This window comes from Sparus aurata, chromosome 6 (genome assembly GCF_900880675.1).
Source record: "Sparus aurata chromosome 6, fSpaAur1.1, whole genome shotgun sequence".
NCBI lineage: Eukaryota > Metazoa > Chordata > Actinopteri > Spariformes > Sparidae > Sparus > Sparus aurata.
Window position 1 is genome coordinate 153,459 of NC_044192.1, and position 21,465 is coordinate 174,923.

General features: G+C 42.4%; 1 protein-coding gene across 6 annotated transcripts; it reads left to right on the forward strand.

Annotated features, from left to right (window-relative positions):
• Positions 1 to 1,034: 1,034 nt before the first annotated feature.
• Positions 1,035 to 21,202, forward strand: LOC115583931 (E3 ubiquitin-protein ligase RNF182). Of its 6 annotated transcripts, XM_030421199.1 has the most exons (9): positions 1,035 to 2,124; positions 7,656 to 7,841; positions 14,598 to 14,684; positions 14,768 to 14,893; positions 15,058 to 15,211; positions 18,094 to 18,161; positions 19,793 to 19,925; positions 20,003 to 20,229; positions 20,310 to 21,202. In XM_030421199.1, the coding sequence occupies exons 4-9, from the start codon at positions 14,846 to 14,848 to the stop codon at positions 20,484 to 20,486; spliced, it is 807 nt and encodes a 268-aa protein (XP_030277059.1). In that variant the 5' UTR covers positions 1,035 to 2,124; positions 7,656 to 7,841; positions 14,598 to 14,684; positions 14,768 to 14,845; the 3' UTR covers positions 20,487 to 21,202. The 6 variants fall into 6 exon arrangements, with proteins under 6 accessions (XP_030277059.1, XP_030277056.1, XP_030277058.1 ...); XM_030421196.1 differs by lacking the exon at positions 7,656 to 7,841 and having other exon boundaries at positions 1,035 to 2,184; positions 14,580 to 14,684; XM_030421198.1 differs by lacking the exon at positions 7,656 to 7,841 and having other exon boundaries at positions 1,035 to 2,184.
• The last annotated feature ends 263 nt before the right edge of the window (positions 21,203 to 21,465 follow it).

The following is a 21,465-nucleotide window of genomic DNA, read 5'->3' on the forward strand; positions in this document are numbered from 1 at the left end:
AAATAAAATAAGAGGTGGTCCTTCAATTCCATTTTTACAGAATGTACATTCATTTAAATCAGTATTAAATTTAAGGTGCATGAGTTCTCTGCATGGGTGATCTCACTCATTGTTTTAAAGTGTACTTCTTTAGCTTTACGTGGAACAGAGAATTTTATATAGTTACACTTAATTCTCTTAAAGGCAGAAGCATCAGTAGAATATCTTTTTAACATAAATTCTTTTTTTAAGGGGAAGAGAAACATTCTTTAGAGCGTAAGATTCTTAGAAACTTGTTTTTGCAACATTTATCACCTGAGAAAAGACAGTCTGGAATAAATAAAGGGTGCAGTCGAGGTACTGTTGATTTATAAAGTAGATCGATTTTGTAACTTGCAAAATAACGAGGTACGTTTATAGATGGTACTAGGCCCAGTTTAATATAAAACATAATTTTATACAATAAATATATAGTAGTATACAGAAGGGGGTCTCTGCTCCATCTCTCCATCAGTTTGGGGGTCCTTGGCCTGAAAGATGTTGAAGACCCCTGAACTGTACTACACTACTGTCGAATCAAATCTGATTTTTAGCATCACATTTTTTATTAAGCTGCAGTTCTCATCATCGCTCTTCAGCGGGTCAGCATTGAATGTCCAGTGTGTATTCTTGTTGTTATCACTTGGTGAAGGTTGCAGACACACAGTGATCCATTCAGGTGAACCGGACTCTGCTGCCTCTGATACAAAATCTGCTAACTCAGGTGTTGATAACCAAATGTTTCTATTGGGTTAAAATTCATATTATGGCTCCTCCAGATATCAATAAGTGAAGTTGTGTTACAATGGTTATTGTTGAGTTTAGATGGGCACCTGTCATCGAATCGTCAGGTGCCATGTTCACATCTCGTCCCAACAAGTACGTGTTGTATCAGTTCTGTACTCAGTGACACGTCAGAGGTTTCTGATGAAGCTTATTTTGTTGATGTTATTAAAACCACAGATGGTAATTAATGACAGTGTGAGCACGTGCAGCAGCAGAGGTCGGTGACGCTCCTCTCCCGTTTACCGCCTGTCCACTTCCGGTGTGTAAATGTCAACAGCCGGGAGTTTGGGCTGCAGGTGTTCCTCTTGAAGAACCTGAGCGTGTGAGTGACGTGTTCACCGTGAGAACAGCACGGGACTTTATTTATATCCTCATGAACTGACCAGGTCATTGATCAGATGATCGATCCTCTCTGGTGTTCATCATCAGTCGGAGATTTCCCGTCATTCCGCTGCGGGCCGGTCGCCATGGTAACCCGGGCTCCCGCCGCCGGCCGCGCGCCGCAGTGAGCAGCAGAGAGACGGAGGGGAGACGGTGAGTCACCAACACCGAGACCAGCCCCGGACCGCAACCGGCAGCCAGCAACCGACACACCGGAGACACACCGACGGTTAGCCTGTTAGCTTGTTAGCTTAACGTTAGTGCTGTCAGTCAGAGCGGAGGCGCGCGACGACCGCGGACTGTTAATGAGGCTGATGACGGTCAACTACCGCAGTGTTGCTTCAACCTGAAGGAGCACCGCGACCACCGCTACAGCGACCATCGCGACAGCAACCGCTACAGCGACCACCGCGACAGCGACCATCGTGACCACCGCGACAGCGACCACCGTGACCACCGCTACAGCGACCACCGCGACAGCGACCACCGTGACCACCGCGACAGCGACCACCGCTGCAGAGAGCAAGCTGTTGCTGCAGACGCAACACATCTCATGCAACCAACAGCAGCTGCATGAAGGGCAACGAAATAGACCACTGATGTGTGATGATGACCACTATGTTGCTCCTAAACACCAACTGTAGCAACGAGACTGTTGATATCTAATAACAACATGTTGGTTCAATTTTAAAGCTTCAAAAAGGACCACAGCAACTGAACCTCCTGCAGCTCCATCCACAGCAGCTACATGTACAAACTGTATCGTGGAAGGAACATGCAGCAATTTGGAAATAAACTATTGATGTTTATTAAGCAACATGTTGCAGAAACTACATGAAGCCAGCCTGTTTCCTCCTGTTGCTTCAGTCTGAGACAACAGCAACTAAATCTGCGACTGCATCTACAGCAACCATCAACTCAGCCTCCATCATCCAGCAGGTTAGCAACAACATGTCACTGGCAACACTACACCTCTCCTCAAGGATGTCACAGCCTCAGGTGTGATGTTACAACACACATTATGATACACAAAACATGATAAAACTGTAGGACACAGACACACTGTAGAACATGTTTGAAACGGTGTAGAACATGTTGGAAACACTGTAGAACATGTTAGAAACACTGTAGAACATGTTGGAAACACTGTAGAACATGTTGGAAAACACTGTAGAACATGTTGGAAACACTGTAGAACATGTTAGTGTAGAACATGTTAGAAACACTGTAGAACATGTTGGAAAACACTGTAGAACATGTTGGAAACACTGTAGAACATGTTTGAAACGGTGTAGAACATGTTGGAAACACTGTAGAACATGTTAGAAACACTGTAGAACATGTTGGAAACACTGTAGAACATGTTGGAAAACACTGTAGAACATGTTGGAAACACTGTAGAACATGTTAGTGTAGAACATGTTAGAAACACTGTAGAACATGTTGGAAAACACTGTAGAACATGTTGGAAACACTGTAGAACATGTTGGAAAACACTGTAGAACATGTTGGAAACAGTGTAGAACATGTTAGTGTAGAACATGTTAGAAACACTGTAGAACATGTTGGAAAACACTGTAGAACATGTTGGAAACACTGTAGAACATTTTGGAAACACTGTAGAACGTTGGAAACACTGTAGAACATGTTGGAAAACACTGTAGAACATGTTGGAAACACTGTAGAACACTTTGGAAACACTGTAGAACATTTTGGAAACACTGTAGAACGTTGGAAACACTGTAGAACATGTTGGAAAACACTGTAGAACATGTTGGAAACACTGTAGAACATGTTAGAAAGTGTAGAACATTAGAAACACTGTAGAACATGTTGGAAAACACTGTACAACATGTTGGAAAGACTGTAGAACATGTTGAAAACACTGTAGAACATGTTAGTGTAGAACATGTTAGAAACACTGTAGAACACGTTTGAAACAGCATAGAACATGTTAGAAACACTGTGGAACATGTTAGAAACACTGTAGCACATGTTAGAAACAGTGTAGAACATGTTGGAAAACACTGTAGAACATGTTGGAAACACTGTAGAACATGTTGGAAAACACTGTAGAACATGTTGGAAACACTGTAGAACATTTTGGAAACACTGTAGAACGTTGGAAAAACTGTAGAACATGTTGGAAAACACTGTAGAACATGTTGGAAAACACTGTAGAACATTTTGGAAACACTGTAGAACGTTGGAAAAACTGTAGAACATGTTGGAAAACACTGTAGAACGTTGGAAACACTGTAGAACATGTTGGAAACACTGTAGAACATGTTAGAAAGTGTAGAACATTAGAAACACTGTAGAACATGTTGGAAAACACTGTACAACATGTTGGAAAGACTGTAGAACGTTGGAAACACTGTAGAACATGTTGGAAACACTGTAGAACATGCTAGAAAGTGTAGAACATTAGAAACACTGTAGAACATTTTGGAAAACACTGTAGAACATGTTGGAAACACTGTAGAACGTTGGAAACACTGTAGAACATGTTGGAAAACACTGTAGAACATGTTGGAAACACTGTAGAACATGTTAGAAAGTGTAGAACATTAGAAACACTGTAGAACATGTTGGAAAACACTGTACAACATGTTGGAAAGACTGTAGAACATGTTGAAAACACTGTAGAACATGTTAGTGTAGAACATGTTAGAAACACTGTAGAACACGTTTGAAACAGCATAGAACATGTTAGAAACACTGTGGAACATGTTAGAAACACTGTAGCACATGTTAGAAACAGTGTAGAACATGTTGGAAAACACTGTAGAACATGTTGGAAACACTGTAGAACATGTTGGAAAACACTGTAGAACATGTTGGAAACACTGTAGAACATTTTGGAAACACTGTAGAACGTTGGAAAAACTGTAGAACATGTTGGAAAACACTGTAGAACATGTTGGAAAACACTGTAGAACATTTTGGAAACACTGTAGAACGTTGGAAAAACTGTAGAACATGTTGGAAAACACTGTAGAACGTTGGAAACACTGTAGAACATGTTGGAAACACTGTAGAACATGTTAGAAAGTGTAGAACATTAGAAACACTGTAGAACATGTTGGAAAACACTGTACAACATGTTGGAAAGACTGTAGAACGTTGGAAACACTGTAGAACATGTTGGAAACACTGTAGAACATGCTAGAAAGTGTAGAACATTAGAAACACTGTAGAACATTTTGGAAAACACTGTAGAACATGTTGGAAACACTGTAGAACGTTGGAAACACTGTAGAACATGTTGGAAACACTGTAGAACATGTTGAAAACACTGTAGAACATGTTGACAAACACTGTAGAACATTTTGAAAAAAACACTGTACAACATGTTTGAAACAGCGTAGAACATGTTTGAAACAGTGTAGAACATGTTAGAAACACTGTAGAACATGTTGGAAACACTGTAGAACATGTTAGTGTAGAACATGTTAGAAACACTGTGGAACATGTTCGAAACACTGTAGAATATGTTAGAAACACTGTAGAACATGTTGGAAACACTGTAGAACATGTTGGAAAACACTGTAGAACATGTTGGAAAACACTGTAAAATATGTTAGTGTAGAACATGTTAGAAACACTGTGGAACATGTTCGAAACACTGTAGAATATGTTAGAAACACTGTAGAACATGTTGGAAACACTGTAGAACATGTTGGAAAACACTGTAGAACATGTTGGAAAACACTGTAGAATATGTTAGAAACACTGTAGAACATGTTAGAAACAGTGTAGAACATGTTGGAAAACACTGTAGAACATGTTGGAAACACTGTAGAACATGTTGGAAAACACTGTAGAACATGTTGGAAACACTGTAGAACATTTTGGAAACACTGTAGAACGTTGGAAAAACTGTAGAACATGTTGGAAAACACTGTAGAACATGTTGGAAAACACTGTAGAACATGTTGGAAAACACTGTAGAACATGTTGGAAACACTGTAGAACATTTTGGAAACACTGTAGAACGTTGGAAAAACTGTAGAACATGTTGGAAAACACTGTAGAACATGTTGGAAAACACTGTAGAACATTTTGGAAACACTGTAGAACGTTGGAAAAACTGTAGAACATGTTGGAAAACACTGTAGAACGTTGGAAACACTGTAGAACATGTTGGAAACACTGTAGAACATGTTAGAAAGTGTAGAACATTAGAAACACTGTAGAACATGTTGGAAAACACTGTACAACATGTTGGAAAGACTGTAGAACGTTGGAAACACTGTAGAACATGTTGGAAACACTGTAGAACATGCTAGAAAGTGTAGAACATTAGAAACACTGTAGAACATTTTGGAAAACACTGTAGAACATGTTGGAAACACTGTAGAACGTTGGAAACACTGTAGAACATGTTGGAAACACTGTAGAACATGTTGAAAACACTGTAGAACATGTTGACAAACACTGTAGAACATTTTGAAAAAAACACTGTACAACATGTTTGAAACAGCGTAGAACATGTTTGAAACAGTGTAGAACATGTTAGAAACACTGTAGAACATGTTGGAAACACTGTAGAACATGTTAGTGTAGAACATGTTAGAAACACTGTGGAACATGTTCGAAACACTGTAGAATATGTTAGAAACACTGTAGAACATGTTGGAAACACTGTAGAACATGTTGGAAAACACTGTAGAATATGTTAGTGTAGAACATGTTAGAAACACTGTGGAACATGTTCGAAACACTGTAGAATATGTTAGAAACACTGTAGAACATGTTGGAAACACTGTAGAACATGTTGGAAAACACTGTAGAACATGTTGGAAAACACTGTAGAATATGTTAGAAACACTGTAGAACATGTTGGAAACACTGTAGAACATGTTGGAAAACACTGTAGAACATGTTGGAAAACACTGTAGAATATGTTAGAAACACTGTAGAATATGTTAGAAACACTGTAGAACATGTTGGAAACATTGTAGAACAGGTTAGTGTAGAGCATGTTAGAAACACTGTAAAACATGTTAGAAACACTGTAGAACATGTTGGAAACACTGTAGAACATGTTAGAAACACTGTAAAACATGTTAGAAACACTGTAGAACATGTTGGAAACACTGTAGAACATGTTGGAAACACTGTAGCACATGTTAGAAACAGTGTAGAGCATGTTAGAAACACTGTAAAACACGTTAGAAACAGTGTAGAACATGTTGGAAACACTGTAGAACATGTTAGAAACAGTGTAGAACATGTTGGAAACACTGTAGAACATGTTGGAAACACTGTAGAACATGTTAGAAACAGTGTAGAACATGTTGGAAAACACTGTAGAACATGTTGGAAACACTGTAGAACATGTTGGAAAACACTGTAGAACATGTTGGAAACACTGTAGAACATGTTGGAAACACTATAGAACATGTTAGAAACAGCATAGAACATGTTAGAAACACTCAGTACGTTTACATTCATGTCCTTTTTAACTGCATTTTAGATATCAAGACATGGATGGCAGCAAATTTTCTACAGCTCAACCAGGACAAAACAGAGGTTTTACTCATTGTTCCTGAAGGCCAGAAGGAGAAACTTTTACCAAAGTTAAAGGATTTTAAACTATCACAATCTGTAAAAAACCTGAGTGTGATTTTTGACTCTGAGCTCAGTTTTATTCCACACATCAAAAATATAACAAAGATAGGTTTTACCATCTTAAGAATATAGCCAGAGTCAGTCCGTTTCTCTCTCAGGCCAGCACGGAGGTGCTGACGCTTTTATCTCGTCGCTTAGACTACTGTAATGCCCTGCTCTCTGGCCTTACCAAAAAGAGCATCTCGAATCTACAATTATTACAAAACTCAGCCGCACGAGTGCTGACAAGGACCAGAGGGCGGGAGCATATTACACCGGTTTTAAAGTCACTGCATTGGCTCCCATGCGTTTCAGGATTGATTTTAAGGTTCTTTTACTAGTTTTTAAGTGTCTTAACGGTCTTGGGCCTTCTTAACTATCTGACCTGCTTTTACTCTATCAGCCGCCGCGGACCCTGAGGTCCTCCGGCACCGGCCTTTTAACCACCACAGGTTAGTTCAAAAAAGCACGGGGAGGCTGCTTTCAGTTATTATGGGCCCCGACTGTGGAACAGCCTGCTGGAGAACCTCAGGGTTGCGGAGACTGCTGAGGTTTTAAAAAGAGGCTCAAGACCCACCTTTTTAACCAGGCTTTTACTTATTTTTTAAATTCTTTTTAATTCCTTTTATGTTGTGCTAACCAGAGCACTTGTATCCTTTATCCTTTTTTTTTACTGTTTTAATCTCTCACGTTTTTAGCCTTTATGCTTTTATGTTTTAGTCTCTTGTGTTTTTAGCCGTTATGCTTTTATGTTTTACTCTCTTGTGTTTTTAGCCGTTATGCTTTTTGCTTTATTTTACTGTTTTAGACTGTCAGTTTTTAATCTCCTGTGTTTCCTCATGGGGGCCTGCCAGACTGGGAGTTGTCTCTGTTCTGGCCGTTGGGGGTGCTGTCTCGTGGGTGGTTTCGGCCCGGGTGGCTAGAGGGCTCTGCACCGTGGTGTGGGGCCTCCTGTCTGCCCAGGTTGGGGTGGTCCCTGTGGCGGCGCTCTCTGCGGCCTTGGACCGGGATCGCGCTCAGCGTGGTTGGCCCCCCCAAAGGTAGCTTCCTCCATGACTCAGGTGTCGCTGCCAGCCATGTCTCTCTAGTGACAGCTAGAGTATGTGAGTGTGTGAGTCTGTGTGTCTGCGTGTGTATGTGTGAGTGTGTGTTTGAGTGTGTGTATTTGTGTATGTCTCTGTGCATGTCTGTGGGGGTGGGAGGGTTGGGTTCTTTTAATTTTCTTCTCTTGATTTTATTCGCTGTTTCCCTTTTCTGTTGTTGTTTATAATCTCTGTAAGGCACTTTGAGCTACTCTTCTGTATGAAAAGCGCCATACAAATAAAAACAGTGTAGAACATGTTGGAAACAGTGTAGAACATGTTAGAAACAGTGTAGAACATGTTAGAAACAGTGTAGAACACGTAAAACAGTGTAGAACATGTTAGAAACAGTGTAGAACATGTTAGAAACAGTATAGAACATGTTGGAAACAGTGTAGAACATGTTAGAAACAGTGTAGAACATGTTAGAAACAGCGTAGAACATGTTCGAAACACTGTAGAACATGTTGGAAACAGTGTAGAACATGTTAGAAACACTGTAGAACATGTTAGAAACAGTGTAGAACACGTAAAACAGTGTAGAACATGTTAGAAACAGTGTAGAACATGTTAGAAACAGTGTAGAACATGTTGGAAACAGTGTAGAACATGTTAGAAACACTGTAGAACATGTTAGAAACACTGTAGAACATGTTAGAAACAGTGTAGAACACGTAAAACAGTGTAGAACATGTTAGAAACAGTGTAGAACATGTTAGAAACACTGTAGAACATGTTAGAAACACTGTAGAACGTGTTAGAAACACTGTAGAACATGTTAGAAACAGCGTAGAACATGTTAGAAACACTGTACATACATTCACAGCTTAAGGGGGATACACACTACAGGATGATCGGGCCGATTTTTGTCCCGATTTCCCCCTTACGATACCAAAACCAGCAAAGGCCCGATTATCTGATGTTTGCAAAGGACATGGTGTCTGATTTTCCTGTGGTGTGGGGTGTGTTAAGAGTGATTTTGTCCGGTCAGATCCTCTCGGAAGGCGTCGGAAGGAGAGATCGTAAATAATGAACATGTTTAATATTTGTGACTAGAAATCCTGTAGTGTGTGAGGTGTTCCGAGCGGAGCCGAGCACGCACAGCGTGTGATGTCACGTGTACCGGACCAACAGCCAATCAAGACGCGAGCTGAGTCAGCTGTTTTTCTCCGTCAGCCTTTTATTTACCTGTTACCATGGTTACCCGCAGTACCGGGGGCCAGAGTGCACAGCGCTGCTCTCGAAGCTATCTGTAATACTTCTAACAATTTTTACTCACCTCCAACTCGCGCTGTAACGCATACAGCCCACACTCTCGCCGTCTCCATGACTTTTTCAGCCAGTAATAGGCCTAAAACAACCACCACTGCATCTTCCGGTTTGTCCGCCATGTTTGTTTACACTGAAGTCACGTTTGACCACACAAGATTTGTAATATTGAGTGTGAAGAACCTGATACTCTGCTGAAGAATCGGTTAGTGTGTGGTGTGCACTACAGAGAACACCACACACTATTAGATCAGCAGAGAGAGATCTTGTGCGATCTGTCTTTTGTTATCATCAAGTGTGTGGTCTCCTAATCTGTGAAGGTTTAAAAAAAAAATCCTGTAGTGTGTACCCGCCATTAGTCAGATTACAGCCATAGTTCGACTCAGCTACTCAATCAGACAACTGCAGTATAATCCGAGTATACATGCCGGTGAGAAAATCAGATTATTGTCCGGAGCATGTCATACCCGGTACGCTAGGTGGCGCTGTACCCATTTCAACTAGTGGTAACAGAAACACCTCCGGCTGACCTCTTTACGTCACCAGCAACAACAAACTGCCTCGGCATTCCAGAAAGATGGCGTACGAAGAGCGAGACGAAGCTCCATCTTTGTACACTTCATATATGCTGTACATGATAATTACACACACTAGATGCACAATGGAGCTCTTTCTTGCGGTGATTTCGGAGGACAGACACTGCCGTCCGTCTACTCACAGCCCCAGGGAAAAATCTCGCGCCTGCGCAGAACGCAAAATCCGATCCGATCCGCTGGAGTGTATACATGCAGGAGTAATGTGACTATCAGTCGAATAATCTGGGTGCTTTTATTCGACTATGAGAAATCTGATCCGGTCAGATTTTAGTCAGACTAAGGTGTATACATGCATCTTAAAGATCCGAACATAGTCGGACTAACACCGTAATTCGGTTTTCTTGAGTGTCATGTAAACACACTGACTGTAGAACATGTTGGAAACACTGTAGAACATGTTGGAAACACTGTAGAACATGTTAGAAACACTGTAGAACATGTTGGAAACACTGTAGAATATGTTAGAAACACTGTAGAACAGCGGTCCTCAATAGGCGGCCCCCGGGCCGCATCCGGCCCGCCAGCCTCCTGTTTGTGGCCCCCGAACTGTTATTCCTTCATCATGTGTTTTGGTTGGGTCAGCACGTGTACACTGGGACTTGTCTCCATGCCAACGATACACAGACAGCTGGGTCACTCACCGCTGCGATCGCAACTTTTAACTTTCACTTTCATTTTCGGAGCAGTTCGCGTATTCACATTTTGCCGGTGGCAAGAGATTGAAATGGCGTTTTCCAAGTAAACAGATATAACAAAGTGGACAGTGAGAATCGGCAACTCATAGAAGTAGGAACTTAAAATTTGCATTTAATCTTCCTCCAACCAGGACAAGACCCACACACTTACGTTGTTTAACAGGTATTAGCAAGTCTCATCATCTATTTTCACAACAAGTGTAACGGACGGGGAGTTTCTCTCGGCAAACACCCTTTTACTCACGGTGCCAAAATTTGTATCATCCTTGTTAAAACTCAACACCATTTAATCACAGAAGAAATGACGTGAATTAACCCACAACCATCTTACATATCATCATATTCACAAACACATTCATGAACCATAATTACACCAACACCAGCAGAATACCCAAGAGTCATTGCGCCACAGTCCACAAGGGGCGTTACAATATGCCAGGAGAAGCTGTGATGAAGATTTCCAATTTGAAACGGCATTATGAGACGAAGCATAGGAATTTTGAAGAGACATTTCCTCAAAATTCAGAGATGAGCACAACACAAATAAATGCACTGAAATCGTCATATCAAGCTGCAAGCAGGATGCTTGTCACATCTATGTCACAATGAAATAATATAATGCATGACTGAAGTGATGGACACAATGTTTGAAGGCAAACAAAAAGAGGAAATATTCAACTATGTATTTTAATTTATGTCAAAATGGAAATTACATTTTATTTTAGTTCGTATTTTGTTGTTTAGAATGAAAAGGACATTTTGTTTTGAATATTACAGTATTATTGCATGTGGCCTGACCGACCTCAATACATGGACCTCTGAGTCATTGAAAAAAATCTTTGTGGCCCTTTAAGATTTGTATTTGAGTACCCCTGCTGTAGAACATGTTGGAAACAGTGTGGAACATGTTAGAAACACTGCAGAACATGTTAAACACTGTAGAACATGTTAGAAACAGTGTAGAACATGTAAGAAACAGTGTAGAACATGTTGGAAACAGTGGAACATGTTGGAAACACTGTAGAACATGTTAGAAACACTGTAGAACATGTTAGAAACACTGTAGAACATGTTGGAAACAGTGTGGAACATGTTAGAAACAGTGTAGAACATGTTAGAAACACTGTAGAACATATTGGAAACACTGTAGAACATGTTGGAAACACTGTAGAACATGTTAAACACTGTAGAACATGTTAGAAACACTGTGGAACATGTTAGAAACACTGTGGAACATGTTAGAAACACTGTAGAACATGTTAGAAACACTGTAGAACATGTTGGAAACAGTGTGGAACATGTTAGAAACAGTGTAGAACATGTTAGAAACACTGTAGAACATATTGGAAACACTGTAGAACATGTTGGAAACACTGTAGAACATGTTAAACACTGTAGAACATGTTAGAAACACTGTGGAACATGTTAGAAACACTGTAGAACATGTTAGAAACACTGTGGAACATGTTAGAAACACTGTAGAACATGTTAGAAACACTGTGGAACATGTTAGAACACTGTAGAACATGTTAGAAACACTGTGGAACATGTTAGAAACACTGTAGAACATGTTAGAAACACTGTGGAACATGTTAGAAACACTGTAGAACATGTTGGAAACAGTGGAACATATTGGAAACACTGTAGAACATGTTAGAAACAGTGTGGAACATGTTAGAAACACTGTAGAACATGTTAGAAACACTGTAGAACATGTTGGAAACAGTGGAACATATTGGAAACACTGTAGAACATGTTAGAAACAGTGTGGAACATGTTGGAAACACTGTGGAACATGTTAGAAACACTGTAGAACATGTTAGAAACACTGTAGAACATGTTGGAAACACTGTAGAACATGTTAGAAACACTGTAGAACATGTTAGAAACACTGTAGAACATGTTGGAAACAGTGTGGAACATGTTAGAAACACTGTAGAACATGTTGGAAACACTGTAGAACATGTTGGAAACACTGTAGAACATGTTAGAAACACTGTAGAACATATTGGAAACACTGTAGAACATGTTAGAAACACTGTAGAACATATTGGAAACACTGTAGAACATGTTAGAAACAGTGTGGAACATGTTAGAAACACTGTGGAACATGTTAGAAACACTGTGGAACATGTTAGAAACACTGTAGAACATGTTAGAAACACTGTGGAACATGTTAGAAACACTGTAGAACATGTTAGAAACACTGTGGAACATGTTAGAAACAGTGTAGAACATGTTGGAAACAGTGGAACATATTGGAAACACTGTAGAACATGTTAGAAACACTGTAGAACATATTAGAAACAGTGTAGAACATGTTAGAAACACTGTAGAACATGTTAGAAACAGTGTGGAACATGTTAGAAACAGTGTGGAACATGTTAGAAACACTGTAGAACATGTTAGAAACAGTGTAGAACATGTTAGAAACACTGTAGAACATGTTAGAAACACTGATTACTTGATGAGTGAAGGATTTGTTGGGCTGTCAGACTAAACACCATCATCTCTCCTCTGCTGCGGTTCTGATACTGCCTCTGGAGGCGGATCAGTGCCGCAGCTGAACTGTTCCCCCTCCACGTGTCTAAATCTTTCACACAGACAGGTGGAGTATTGGTGCACTGTTGGGCAGAGTGATGGGGCGACAGTGTGTCCAGTCCAGTAGGATGATGGTCTGTTTAATTAAAAAGGTTTACAGTTAATAAATGTACTCAGGTACTTGAGCTCAGCACAGTTTGGAGGTAAATGTTCTTTAAATGTTGATAATTTAAATTAAAAACTAAATGTAAACGAAACATCAGATTGATGTTAGTTTCCGTTCATGATCTGAGATGTGACACCATAAACTGTCAATCAGCTGATCAGCAACATGTGATCACAGCTGACTCATCTGATTGGCTGACACAGCAGGTTCAGGCAGAGCTGTTGCCTTAGCAACATCAGCATCCCCAGTGTCCCCCTCCACTGATGACATAACAGCTGCTGCAGTCTATAAATACACTCAGCTCACTCTGTGTGTGTGTGTGTGTGTGTGTGTGTGTGTGTGTATGTGTTCGTGCGGGCGCTTGTGTGTGTAATGAAACTAACCAGCTGCAGCTCAGACACATGGATGGATTCATGGATTTGTGTGCTTCATTTTGAAATCATGTCAAAATAAAGGTTTCAGTTTCAGACACTTCATTAGCCATGTCTGTCTGTGGCCTGTCTGTCTGTGGCCTGTCTGTGGCCTGTCTGTCTGTGGCCTGTCTGTCTGTGGCCTGTCTGTGGCCTGTCTGTCTGTGGCCTGTCTGTCTGTGGCCTGTCTGTCTGTGGCCTGTCTGTGGCCTGTCTGTGGCCTGTCTGTCTGTGGCCTGTCTGTCTCTGACCTGTCTGTATATCAGTCAGTGCGTTTACATGACACTCAAGAAAACCGAATTACTGTGTCAGTCCGACTATGATGGGATCTTTAAGATGCATGTTTACACCTTAGTCTGACTAAAATCAGACCGGATCAGATTTCTCACAGTCAGATTAAAACACCCAGATTATTGATTGATAGTCACATTACTCCTGCATGTATACGTTCCATCAGATCGGATCGGACTTCACGTTCTGCGCAGGCGCGAGATGTCTTTCCCGGGGCCGTGAGCCGGAAGTAGACGGACGGCGGCATCTTTCCTCCGAAATCACCGCAAGAGAGAAAGAGCTCCATTGTGCATCTAGTGTGTGTAATTATCATGTACACCATATATGAAATGTACAAAGATGTAGCTTCGTCTCGCTCTTCGTACGCCATCTTTCTGGAATGTCGAGGCAGTTTGTTGTTGCTGGTGACGTAAAGAGGTCAGCCGGAGGTGTTTCTGTTACCACTAGTTGAAATGGGTACAGCGCCACCTAGCGTACCGGGTATGACATGCTGACAGGACAATAATCTGATTTTCTCACCGGCATGTATACTCGGACAACTGCAGTTGTCTGATTGAGTAGCAGAGTGGAACTATGGCTGTAATCTGACTCAGCTGTGCATGTAAACGTATGAGTGACCTGTCTGTGTATCAGTGACCTGTCTGTGTATCAGTGACCTGTCTGTGTATCAGTGACCTGTCTGTGTATCAGTGACCTGTCTGTGTATCAGTGACCTGTCTGTGTATCAGTGACCTGTCTGTCTGTAGATCTGCTCTCCTGACTGGACAGATGGGCGTCCCTCCTGATTGGACAGAAAGGCATCTCGTCAGACTGATAAGCTGATCTGGAGTCAGGTACGCAACTGTTGCCTCATCACTGAAGACGAAACCAACCAATCAGACAACACATAGTGGTTTCATTCTTTTTTATGTTTCAGTCAGGTGAACCTCAGGTTGGTAAAGCTCCGCCCACACTGCCCCACCCACTTGGCTTAAGACGGATAACGGCCAAAAGGATGAGCCATCTGAAAGAGGCCGAGTCTGGTCGGGAGATGGAAGGAAAGGTAAGATTTCCCATCAGGCCTCTCTCAGTGTCACCTCTGACATCATCACACAAGAACCAATGATGTTAACAGTAGATGAGGCATGTGACTGCTGTCGTCCAGTACCCGAGACTTCAGTGCTGCTATTGGATGTTGTTCTTAACGCTTTGTTGTGGTGCATTCAGGTGCAGACTTGGGCTCAGTCTCTGGTTTACACTCTGGAGGAACTCGAGTGTAAAATCTGCTACAATCGCTACGATACTCGCAGCCGGAAACCCAAACTGCTGGGCTGTCTGCACCGAGTCTGTGCCAAGTGTCTGAAGAAGATGGTCGACATAGGTGAGTTCACCTGTCAGGTACCTGCATCGAATTTGGAATTTAAAGTGAAACTCTCGCCAAAATGCAACCTTTTTTGTGAATGTACCCAGGTTAGTGCCTTGATAACATGGTTAGTGGTTATTTGGCGCAATGGAACAGCTTCGGGAATTCTGGTGGCAGAACACATGATGGTTAACAAATATTGATTACCACACTTTGACTTGGGGAGAGGGCCAACACAGTCAACGATGACGCGGTCAAAGGGTTCGGTTACAGGAATAGGATGCAATGGGGCAGGTGGTATGGTCTGATTAGGTTTTCCGGTGACTTGACAGATGTGACAACTGTGACAGAAGCGAGAGACATCCTGTTTTAATCCTGGCCAGAAGAAATGTTGTAACAGGAGCCGATAGGTTTTTTGACAGGCCAAGGTGTCCGGACCACTGGCTTTCATGTGCTAATGACAAGACTTGCTGTCGGTAACAAACTGGAATTACGATTTTGTTTACGGCGTTCCAGTCTGAGGTATCATCACTGGAAGGTGACCACTTACGCATTAGCATGCCTTGATCCACAAAATAAGCTACTTTATCCCTGTTAACCTGCTCTGTACTTACCACACTAGCAAAACACTTCTGCAACATTGGGTCAGTCTTCTGCGCAGCACACAACCGATCACGGGTGACAGGAAAAACAGTACAGTCAGCGGTTGGAGGTTGAGGAGCAGGGAGCTTTAACGCTTCCTCCTGCAGAGCGCAAGGTGCGTCAACATCCACCCGCTGAGTCATCTGGGTGTCATCTGAAAGAGCTGACATCATCACAGTATCATTCAGAGAAATTTCAGGACATTTTTGCGATTGTGCATGTGTGACTACACAGGCGGGATACAGACCAGAGGATGAAGTTGGCTGCTCGACTAGGTCAGGGATATCCAGCACCTCCAAGGCAGGTGTCACTTTACCACCAGCCACATCATTTCCCATTAACATGACAATGCCTTTTATGGGCAAAGCAGGACAAACAGCAACAGGAAAGGTACCTGTTATCAAAAGTGACTCCATGTATATACGATGCATTGGCCTAGGGATATAACCCATTTCTATGCCACGCAGGTTTTAAACTCTTCCAACAGAAGGAGCTCACGTAAAGAATCGTATGTATCTGCTTTACAGGCCGTACACCACTTGTCTAATAGAGTAGATTTCTCTCGAGCAAACTCAACATAAGTCTGGGAGACTATTTTCCTTTTTTGTCTAAACCTTTGGCGGTATGCCTCGGGAACCAGTTCATAGGCTTGCAAAATGGCAACTTTTACTTTTTCATAATTTAGACTCTGTTCAAGGGGAAGTGCAGCCACAATCTCTTGAGCTTTTCCCTGCAGTCTACATTGAATTAACAGAGTCCAAACTTCAGGCGGCCACTGTAATGCCTTAGCAATACGTTCGAATGCTGCAAAGTGTGAATCAACCTCACTTTCCCGAAATGTTGGCACTAAGGATACATGCTTAGTGATGTCAAAACTATCAGTGGATGACTGGGGAGAAGATGGAGGCGCCGCTTCACGAACAACAGGTGCGACCTGAGACTGAGATTGTAACTCTAGCTGACGCAACCGTATGGCTTTGTCGGCTTCAATCTCTAGCTTTCTAATTTCCAGCTGTCTGTCATGAGCTTCCTTACTTAAATGGGCTTCGATCTTTAGGCGGGCGAGGCGTACCTTTAGCCGCGCTTCATGGCGAGAGCTAGAACCACTGAGGGTAAGAGCATCGAAACGGGGAAGCGTGAAGGGAGTTTTCACCCGTGCACCTTCATCATCACCTCCTCCAGCCTCAGGAGTAGGTGGTACTTTTCCCACCTTACGGCTACCCACACTGCCTGATTGGGCGCCATCACCAAGCTCAGCTGACACAGGTAACGCACCAGAGCTGTCGGATCAGCTGATCACATCCAGCTGATCCACTACACGAGCTTTAAGCTCCTTTTTAACAATTTGCTTCGGGAGGTTGAGGTTATAATGATTCGCAATTTGCACCAAATCACACTTACGACATTTATCAATTTGATCCAGAGAGGGACCAACCACAAAACTCTCTAAACTGAAACTATATCTGGTCTCAGTCGCCATTGTTACCCACACACTATTTAATCCACTATAAATTTACCTACCAATTAATTAATTGAATTTTTGCTTTCAGGATTTCTTTTGCATATCCCGGACGAGCCCCCACTTATGTTACGACCCCAGCTCGTTGGGGAAAGGGAAATAACATAAAGAACCGGATGGAATTGGTTTAGCAAAAATGTAATTGTTTTATTAATAAGGAAGGTAAATTTAACATGAATCAAACACAATAAACTAAGGGAGGAGGAGGCTATTCCAAATAAAAATGTAAGAAACAAACTGAAATACAGAACTGGAATAGCACCCCTAAAGCCTGATTTAAGCTTCTGCGTCGCGGCAATCTGGGGTATATTTATTTTTTTATTTTTTTATTTATTCGTTTTATTTTATTTAAGTATCTTATCTGTCTATTTTTTTTTTGTCTTTTGTTTGTTTTTATTTACAGGGAGGGCGGTAAGATGGGCTGTTTCCTATTCGTTGTACTGGTCTGGTGCATGTGAAATATAAATGTGTGTAGACCAGTGTTGTACTGAGCGTTGTTGTTGTTTTATATGTTAACATGTGAAAAGCTCAATAAACATATTTGAGAAAGAAACACTCATGAGAGCTCAGCCACCCGGGTTTGTGGTTTGTGTATGAAAAATGTTTCAAATAAAAAGAACATTTAAAAAAAAAGAAAGGATGTGATGCTACCAGGCGAACCCAGTTATCAGTTATCACATTTACAAGATCCACAGTTTACATGATTCTGACATCATCATCTCTTGTGATTGGTTTTCAGGAGAGTCCTCACCCTCAGTCATCAGCTGTCCTTTCTGTCGCCATGAGACCCACGTCCCTGACGAGGAGGTGAGACAGTATTTAGTTGATCAGGTCAGATGCTGTTTAGCTCAGCTGGTAAAGCAGCGTCCCACATAGAGAGGCTGTGTCCTCGCTTAGGGCTGGGTGTTTAATTGTATTTCAATTTCGATTTCAATTTTGGCGTCCCTCGATCGTGAAAACAAGATAATCATAATAAAACGATCATTCTGCCGCACGCCGTTCTCTTTTGTGGTAAATGCAGCGAACCCTTCCATCTCCACCTGTGCACTCGGCTCCGCCCCCGCCTGAAGATTTTCGCTTTCGGCCATGCTGGTGCGTATTGCCAGTGCGTGTTTTGAAAAAACGTGTAGAAGAAAACGGTAGAAGATGGCAGAAATGCAGCCCTTGGTCGTGGAGAAAGGTAAAGCGAATTCTGTGGTGTGGAAACACTTCGTTTCAAAGAGTCTGACTCAGAACAAACGAAGATATTGTGCAAGATATGTAACGCGACCGTGTCTGCACCTCAAGAGAACACGACCAATTTATTTAACCATTTAAAGTCCACACACAGAGTAATACATGACCAAGTAATGAAGGAACAAAAAAACTCAAAAATGAAAAGCTCCTCGACTCCTGCCGCCGCCACACAGTCCTCAACTAAGGACACACTTTACACTGCCACCACATCTCCACCCAGCTCCCGCAGGCATAAAGAAATAACGGATGCCGTCACATACATGATTGCCAAAGACATGTGACACCGTTAGCGACCCGGGGTTCAATAAACTGATTAACACATTGGACAAGCGGTGTGTGTTACCATCACGTCACCATATCAGCAGAATTGCGCTGTCTGCCCTTTATGACGAATGTCGCTGAAAAGTTGCAAGAGAAGTGTCAACAGCGTTATATTTATCCACCACAGTGGACCTCTGGTCGAGCCGCACCGGGATAGTGTTTATTTTTTATTTTTACATATTATTTAATTCATTTTATTGATATATATTTCTCTTATTTATTTGCATTTTTCTTGTTTTTCAGGTCAAACTTATTGTGTTAAAAGAAATACCAGAGTTCAAAGTTCAATAAGTGCTTGTTCTCAAATCAATGAATACTCGTCTTTAATAATCTTGATTACAATATCAATCAAAATGATCGTGATTATGATTTTTGCTATAATCGAGCAGCCCTATCCGCGCTGCAGCGTCCCGGGTTTGAGTGCCGTCCTGGGGCCCCTCTCTCTCTCATCCTGTTTCCTCTTACCTTATAAGCTCTTCTGTCAATAAAGACATATACAGGCCAAAAATACACAAAAAAAACCTCAGAATATATTTAGTTAGGGGCAGCTGTGGCTCAGTGGTAGAGCCAGCGTCTTGTTATTGGAAATGTCGCTGGTTCGATTCCCCTGGTCTGCATGTCAAAGTGTCCTTGGGCAAGATACTGAACCCCAAACTGCTCCTGATGTGCTGGTCGGCCCCGTCAGTGTATCTATGTATCCATGACTGTAAGTCACCGTGGACAAAATCGTCTGCTAAATGTTGATCTAACCAGGAGGTGAGACAGTATTTAGTTAAGCAGGAGGTGAGACAGTATTTAGTTAAGCAGGAGGTGAGACTTGTTTTCCAGCCTGACTTCAGGTAACTCGCTGTCTATTTCTTTTTCTTCTTCTTCTTCTTCAGGTGTGGTTGATGGAGGACGACAGACATATTCTGGCTGTTCTGTCGTGTCAGGACCGAGCTCGTCGAGGAGGAGGAGGAGGAGGAGGTGGAGGTGGAGGAGGGGAGGTTGTTCTTAATCCAAACAGTCTGACAGGTGAGACAACTGAAGATAAACTTTCTCCAGTATGAGCCGAACAGATCCGTGACTATAACAGACTGTCTCTCTCTCAGGAGGAGGAGCCGTGGACCCGTCTCACCGCTCCTCAGACTGTCTCGTCATCACCATCATGGAGCTCCCTGACGAGTCTCCGTCCTCGGACTCACTGAGCATGCTCAATGTGGTGGGTGTGTACCGCCCCCCCTCTCTTGACTCGTTGCCATGCAACCTGCCGGCTCACAAGTGTCGCGCCTGGACGTCGCGCAGCTTCCCCCGCTGCCTGCTGGGGGCGCTCTGCCTGGTCAGTATGTTGTAATGAGTACATGTGAGACAGGTGGGCTGACGGGCGAGCTGACAGGTGTGTGTCTGATGTTTGGACAGGTGTACTTCAGCTCTCTGCCTCTGGGGATTTACCTGCTGATGATTGGTCAACTGTGGCTCGGCGTGGTCCTGGTCAGTCTGGTGCCGTCCACGCTGCTGCTGCTCGTCCTCTACGGCTTCTGTCAGTGTCTGTGCCACGAGCTGAGGGAGGCGCTCGCTACACGCACGCTGCCGTGACAACAGCACGTTGCAATGACAACGGCGACTCTGCGCTGCCATGACGACCACATGCTGCAGTGACGACAATGACACACTGCCATGACAACCGCCTCTTGCTGTGGCAATGTCAACATGCTGCCACGACGACGCCCACACGCTGCCATGACAACAGCCTCTTGCTGCGAGGACCACCCCTAACCCTGCCATGGCGATGACACAGCAACATATCACTGTTACTATGACAACAGCAGAACTAACAATGATCCAAGCAACAAATATTTAAACCAATCACAGTCAGTCACAGCATGACTCATCACATACTCTGACCCCACCCCCTCTGATACCAGCAGCCACACACACACACACTGTGAAAACACAGCCAATCAGAGCAGGACCAGGTGATGATGACACAAAGAGGAGGCGGAGTCTCCTCCTGCTGGCAGAACATAACATTTATTTTATATTGATCAGCTGATGTCACAGACAGCTGTCCGCCAATCAGAGGAGCCAAACTTTGCAAACTGACACACACTCTAATTAATTTAATTAACAATAAACTGTTTGATATTTATTGAACCGTCCTGTTCTGTGTTTGATTCTGTGGAGACTGACCAGATGTATTGATCACGTTATTATGATGATGTAACGAATGATGTCATGTTTGTGTTTGCTGCTTTTATAAATCACTGAATATAAATAATAAATCTACCCCATGACAACACATGTACATGTTACTTACAACGACCCAGTTTATCATCATTTCCATAATCAATGAATCTGTTCATCAATTAGTTGTTTGTTTCGAGAAATGTTTAAAATGTTTTGACGTGTAGATTAGCAGATAATCTCAGTGATGAACACAGACTGTCAATCAGTAATCCATGATTATAGCTGGTGACATCTAATCAATAAATTGTTCCAGCTCTCAGTGCTGCTCAAACACATGATGATGACGGTTGATTGATGATTTGTTGTTGTGGCAACGTCTCACGTTCCT

Bases quoted from the DNA above. Each gene is read 5' to 3' on its own strand.
- LOC115583931 (XM_030421196.1), top strand. From the start codon at position 14,846: ATGAGCCATCTGAAAGAGGCCGAGTCTGGTCGGGAGATGGAAGGAAAG. The intron at 14,894-15,057 runs GTAAGATTTCCC...TGGTGCATTCAG, and splicing joins GTCGGGAGATGGAAGGAAAG to GTGCAGACTTGGGCTCAGTC. The intron at 18,162-19,792 runs GTGAGACAGTAT...CTTCTTCTTCAG, and splicing joins CCCACGTCCCTGACGAGGAG to GTGTGGTTGATGGAGGACGA.